We start from the raw sequence: 6,726 nt of genomic DNA on the forward strand, positions 1-6,726 counted from the left end.
CTATGTATTTCATAAGCTTTGAGGAAACGGCAGCTGGATGGCCCATGGATGGCCACAGCAAGAACGTGTGCATGCTGTGATTTCTAGCTCTTATAGCTGAGAAGATGCAATTGGAACTATGTGAGCAAATCTGAGAAGCTACAGAGGTGCCTGAATAAGGTTATCAACAGCTGGAGTATGGCTTTAGAATCCTCGCCCAATTGGTGACTGATAAAGATAGAATACATTATACTCAAAAGAGGAATGATGCAAAATTTATGCATGTTACAGAAATCAGGTTAGCTTGGTGCCAAATATGGGTTGCCTGGCATAGAATTTTTAAAAAAGAGAAAAGAAAGAACCAAATAGAGACCACAAGGAGCCCAGGTGTCAATGCTGATCCTAGTTTTATTCCCTGATGCATCCCTCGTTCAAAAGAGCAGGGAAGTAAGCATACCCATCTACACGCTCATGTTCTTCACAGCTAACCTCCTCCCTTCTTTCACAGTGCCATCCTACGTAGTGGTGCACCTGGCTAAGCCCAGTGACTTCAATGGACTCAGAAAGCCGTACCTCTGCTTAGGACTGCACTGTCATGGGCTTACTCTGCAGAACATCGGTCCTATTTCACAGCAAAACTGATAGTGCTTAAGAGAAACCCAAAGGCAACCTCTTTTTGGTGGTCTGTCGCTATTCTATTTCCAGACAAACCAGGTGGGTCATCCTACTGCTTCCAGGTTTCTCTTTATGAAAAAACCCAAAAAGGCAAATCTGAATTGCAGACGTACATATCAGCTTGCCGGCTGAGCCACTGTTGGCAGGCACTGCTGTCCTGAATGTACTGGAGGACTTCGGAAAGCATGGTGCGCTTCATACGCTCCTCTTCCCGGGTCTTCTTGAGGCGGTCATATGTTCTTGCACCTGCAGCCAACAAAGTACATGTTGCAGCTGACTTACTTGGGACATAATCTTTCTAGCATATTGCCCCCCCCGACTTTGTCCCAGTGTGACTTCACAAATCAAGAAAAAAAACCAGGTTGCTTACCTGTAACTGATGATCTTCAAGTGGTCACCTGTGCAGTCACATATTTGGGTTCAGGGCCTGCCCATGAACCTGACCTCAGAGATCTAAAAGAGCTAGCCTCAGAGTTTTAGTGTGCTTTTTCCTCTGCTCTGGGGAGCAGGCCGCTACTGAGCATGCCTGGAGCTGCAGAGAAAACCCCACCTTCACTCAAGTTTCTTTTAGCAACCACTAGCAAGGCCATCCAAAGATAAGTAGATGGAAAAACCAGCAATGGGGAAGGCTGGGCAGGTATGTGTGACTGCACAGGTGACACCTCGAAGATCAACAGTTACAGGTAAGCAACCTGTTTATCTTCTTTGTGGTCCCTGTGAAGTTTCACACTTGGGTGAGTAGCAAGCTAAATATCTAGGAAGGAGGGTGCTGGCAAGACAGAACATGAAAACCAACACTCAAGGAACATTTAATTTAACCACCAATGTTGTTACTTTTACAGGCTCACCTGACATCCCACAACAGGACCTCAATGGAAGACTGACTTCAACACCAAATGCCAAAGGATACATCTCTCCATGCTCGAATATTGAGGACATAGTGCGTCATGAACATGCAGGGAGTAGACCACATCACCACAGCACAGACATCTTCCAGAGGCACACCACTGAGGAAAGCTGAAGATGTGGCTACAGCTCTGGTGGAATGAACATGAAGTAACTCAGGTAAATGCTCCTCAGCGAGCTTATAGCAGAGTGCAATGGTCGAAGTCACCCATTTTGCAAAACCTTGCGAGGTGATCCTGTCACCTTTGTGAGGGTTACCATAGGCCACGAACAGCTGAGGGTCCTTATGGAACGGGCAAGTCCTGTCTAAGTAGAAAGAAAGTGCCTGGCAAACATGGAACCCACTGAACTTTGTCAGAAGGGGTCACACAGAAGGTTGGCAAAGTTGTTGGTTGAGAAAGGTGTAACGACAAACTGTTTTAGGTAAGACAGAAAGGTCTTGTCGAAGGATGACTTTATCCCTGTGAAAGATGGTATAGGGTGGGTCAGAGCGAAACGCATAAATGTCACTTGCCTGTTTAGTGGAAGTAATCGCAACAAGGAAAGCTGTCTTCCATAACAGAGGGTAGAGAGGTACAGTTCTCAAAGGTTTAAAAGGCCTCCCCATCAACTTGGAAAGTAACCAGTGCCAAAGGTTTGATGGACAGATGGAGTCGAATCATGCCCTTCAGAAAGGTTCCAAAAGTACAGTAAGAGAAGACAGTCATACCCTCAACAGGGTCATGGAATGCAGAGATAGCAGAGAGGTAGATCTTTAGTGAAGAGTAACTTAAACCGGAATCACTAAGGGAGACCAGGTAAAACAAAATATCGGAGAGAGGTGCAGATTTTGGGTCTAGGTGGTGACATGCACCATAGATGGAAAAATGTATCCACTTAGCCTGTTAGGACTATCTGGTGGTCAGCTTACAGGCATTCAGAAGAATACATTGGACCTCTGGGGGAAATGCTACTGTTCAGTTCTCCAGTCCGTCTATCGGAACAGTCCTGGATCATGATGGAGAACTGCCTCATGGTGTTGAGTAAGAATATCCGGCATCAGTGGGAAATGGATGTGTTGTGAGACAGCTGTAGAAGTCTTGCAAACCACAGTTGGCAAGGCCATTAGGACGTCATCAGAATGCAGTTGGTAGGATCACTGGAGATTTTCTGGATCGTAAAAATGCGTCCACTTAGCCTGTTAGGACTATCTGGTGGTCAGCTTACAGGCATTCAGAAGAATACACTGGACCTCTGGGGGAAATGCTACTGTTCAATTCTCCAGTCTGTCTATCGGAACATTCCTGGATCATGATGGAGAACTGCCCCATGGTGTTGAGTAAGAATAGCCGGCACCAGTGGGAAATGGATGTGTTGTGAGACAGCTGTAGAAGTCTTGCAAACCACAGTTGGCAAGGCCATTAGGACGTCATCAGAATGCAGTTGGTAGGATCACTGGAGATTTTCTGGATCGTCCGAGGGATTAATGGAAACAGTGGGAACATGAAGAACAGCACCCCGCTCCAATGCTGTAAAAAAGGCATCTCCTCGTGATCCTTGCAGTGGAGCGCCCTGACTATAGAAGGTCGGACACTTAGCATTCTGGCTGGTCACAAAGCAATCTACCCGGGGGTGAACGAATGCTTGTAAAACTGGCAACAGGTAGACGGAATTCAGGGACTACTCGTGGTTGTTTGAGCGAGACCTGCTGAGGAAGTCTGCTTGGGTATTTGTCGCACTGGGAACATGCACAGCAGTAAGGTGAATCTCGTTTCTTATACACTAACACCACAGAGTCAGAGTGCATTTGCAAAGCCTGGTGGACACTGTGCCTCCCTGCTTGTTGATGTAATAAACAGTGGCTATGTTGTCCATTGCCACCTGTACATGATGCCTCCACAGACTGAGCAGGAGGAAAAATAGGTTGCTTACCTGTAACTGGTGATCTTCGAGTGGTCATCTGTGCATTCACACCCATGGGATACAGTGTGCCTGCGCTGGATCGATCGGTATTATAGCAAGCTCTAACGGATTTTCGCACCCAGACCTCAGGCATGCGCAGGAACCCCACCACACATGCCTAGAGGGGTGGGCATGGACATCCTGCCAGTTCCTTCAAACCACGAGGATAAGATGTGACGTCCCATGTTGGTACGAGAGTTCTTTCGTACATCTAGGGCGTAGTGTCTTACGAATGTATTAGGCAAAGTCCAGGTAGCGGCTCTGCAAATGTCCATTAAGGGAACTCCCTGGAGGAAGGCAGTTGAGGCTGCAACAGCTTGGGTTGAATGAGCCCTGATAGGGCCAAGCAATGGCTGCTTAGTGATAAGAGAGCAGAGGCGGATGAGACTTACAATCCACCTTGACAAATGCTGATCTCTGATGCGAGTTCACAGCCTTGCTGGTGCATAGGAGACGAATAGTTGACAGTCACGTCTCGTTGGGCGGGTTCTGTTTAGGTAGAACAGAAGCGCACGTTTCGTGTCCAAAGTATGTAACAGCCTCTCCTCTGGGGATGTCGGAGCAGGGAAGAAATCCGGGAGGAAGACCTCTGCCTGTAGGCGAAATTCTGACACTACCTTTGGCAGGAACGAGATGTCAGGTACAAGGCGGATGCCGTCTGGCAAAAATGACAAGTAAGGAGTGTCATGTCTGAAAGCCAGTATTTCTTCAACTCGCCTTGCTGAAGTGACAGCCACCAGAAAGGCTGTTTTCCAGGACAGGAATTTCATGTCGCAAGTTGTTCAAAGGGTTTCCTGGTGAGTTGGCGAAGGACCAGGGGAAGGTCCCAGGGGATGACAGGACTTTTGATGGGAGGGTAAAGGTGTAACAGTCCCTTCAAAAAACATTTAGAAAGGGGATGCGAGAACAGTGTGTATCCTTCAATTTGAACATGGTAGGGTGAAAGTGCAGCCAAATAAACCTTTAATGAAGAATGTGACAGTCCCGAGTCAGTGAGAGACAGGAGGAATTCGAAAACCTTCTCGAGACAAGCGGAGGTGGCTTGAGGGGCATCTTTACCCAAGGAGGAACAAAACCTTAGCCACTTGTAATGATAAGATTTTCATGTAGTGGGCTTTCTGGAGTTTAGCAAGACATTTGCTATGCGGGAGGAAAAGCTGTTGACGCCACTCTCCAGGCTGTCAACTTCATTCATGGCACGTCGTGGTATAGGCGAGGGGACTCGGTTAGGAGCAGAAGGTCTTGTACCGGAGGAAATTGGTGGTAGACCCCCGCTGACAGATCGAGGATGGTTGAGAACCATGGTTGCCTCGGCCACCACAGGGTTATGAGGATGCAGTCCGCTCTGTCGCTGATGATTTTGCGGACCACTCTCAGGGGTAGAGGCAATGGAGGGAAGAGGAAGAGAAATTATCTGGACCACGGGTAGAGGAGACTGTCCCCTAAAGACTGCGGGTCCCTACCACCTTGGCTGCAGAACAGAGGACATTTTCTGTTCGCCCTGGTGGTGAAAACATCTATCTGGGGGAATCCCCACTTGCGGAAGAGTGGAAGAAGGTAAGTCAGATTCATTTCCCACTCGTGCCTGACTCAGGGGGTCCGCCTGCACATTCATGTGCCACGGGATGTGCGTGGTGACTAGGAAGACATTGTGGGCGATGCAGAAGTCCCATAACCGAAGGACGAGGTTGCAGAGGCGTTGGGAAACAGTGCCCCCTTACTTGTTTGCGTAGCTGAGGGCAGTAGCATTGCCCGTGAGGACCGTGACACACTTCCCCTTGATCGGGGCAGGAAACTGGTGATAGCGAACTGTATTGCAAGCAGTTCCAGAAAATTGATGTGCCGGTTCCGTTTCTGTGTATCCCATCTACCTCCGACACAAAGTCCCATCATGTGGGCACCCCAGCCCGAGAGAGAGGCATCTGTAGTCAGGGTAATTTGGGGTGATGGAGGATGGAAGGGTGCTCTCTGGAAAAGGTTGGAAGGGGCGGTCCACCAAAGTAAAGAGTCCCGTACTTTGACAGGCAGGGATAGGTGGGCTGAGTGTGTGTCTCGCTCTGGATTGAAATTGCAGATAAACCAGAGTTGCAGGTGGCGCATTCTTAACTTGGCAAAACCCAGGACTGATGTAGTAGCGGCCATAAGGCCGAGTAGCCTTTGTATTTGGAAGGCCATCACTGAAGGCCGAGTACGCATGACAGTGGCTAGATTGACGATGTCGGCGGCTCTGTTTTGTGGCAAGTAGGATGTTCAATTTGTGGAGTCCAGCAGCGCACCGATGTAGTGTATTTTCCGGACTGGTTGAAGTTGAGACTTCTCCAGATTTACTTGCAGATCCAAGTTTCCCAGAAGGGCTAGTGTCTCGTTGATGTTTGAGACTAGGGCGTCCCTGGAAGTCGCAACCAAGAGCCAATTGTCGATGTATGGGTAGATGGAAATACCCTTGAGACGAACCACCACCACGACCACCACCATCGTCTTTGTGAAGACTGTTGGTGCACTTGAAAGACCGAATGGCAGAGCTGCATATTGGTAGTGTTGTTGACCAATTGCGAAGTGTAGGTATTGGTGGTTGGACGGGTGGATGGTGAGGTGGAAGTATGTGTCCTGGAGGTCGAGGGTGGCCATCCAGATGTTCTTCTGGAGAAGTGGCAGAATCTGCTGTAAGGACGCCATGCGGAAGCGGTGATAGCTCACAAAACAGTTTAGCACCCATAGATCTAAGATTGGCCAAATGCTTCCATCCCGCTTTGGAACGGTGAAATAGCAGTGGCACCGGCTCAATGGCTCTCTGGTGCAGATGCGGGTGGATAAGCCCCATAGAGATAACGTAGTTGGCGGTGATCCCAGGAAAGAGTAGGAGGTGGTGGGGGCAGGAAGACTCGTGGGAATCTACTCCTAGAGCGGGAGCATCTGGGAGACAGTGTAGCATCTTGTCTCCATGAGCAGCCCCATTAGCCCGATCATCGATATCAAAAGGCCGATCCTTGGCAAACAGACGGGGAGGATGACGTTGAGTGTTTGGAGGGATCTGTCAATGCTGACCTGGGTCGATATTGGCATGGAACTCAGAGACTGTTGATGTTGATGACTGAGCAGAGGGAGAGCGATCTGTGCCCAGGGGACGACTGAGGATCTCGACATTATTGATGTCGGAGAAAGGACGCATATCAACCAGCATGTCGTGGTCTAGCTGGTGTATTGAAGAGTCCATCAGCTGGATGG

The 6,726-nt window shown here is 48.9% G+C and overlaps 1 protein-coding gene across 5 annotated transcripts in view; it reads right to left on the reverse strand.

Annotated features, from left to right (window-relative positions):
- The window catches only part of TADA2A (transcriptional adaptor 2A), a 49,247-nt gene that overhangs the window by 5,638 nt on the left and 36,883 nt on the right, over window positions 1-6,726 (reverse strand). For all 5 annotated transcript variants that reach the window (XM_015426767.1, XM_015426764.1, XM_015426766.1 and 2 more), the window contains exon 13: window positions 768-900. In XM_015426767.1, the coding sequence (XP_015282253.1) occupies window positions 768-900 (133 nt within the window). The remainder of the gene's footprint in view (window positions 1-767; window positions 901-6,726) is intronic.

Source organism: Gekko japonicus, unplaced genomic scaffold, assembly GCF_001447785.1.
Source record: "Gekko japonicus isolate JY-2015 unplaced genomic scaffold, Gekko_japonicus_V1.1 scaffold4522, whole genome shotgun sequence".
Taxonomy (NCBI): Eukaryota; Metazoa; Chordata; class Lepidosauria; order Squamata; family Gekkonidae; genus Gekko; species Gekko japonicus.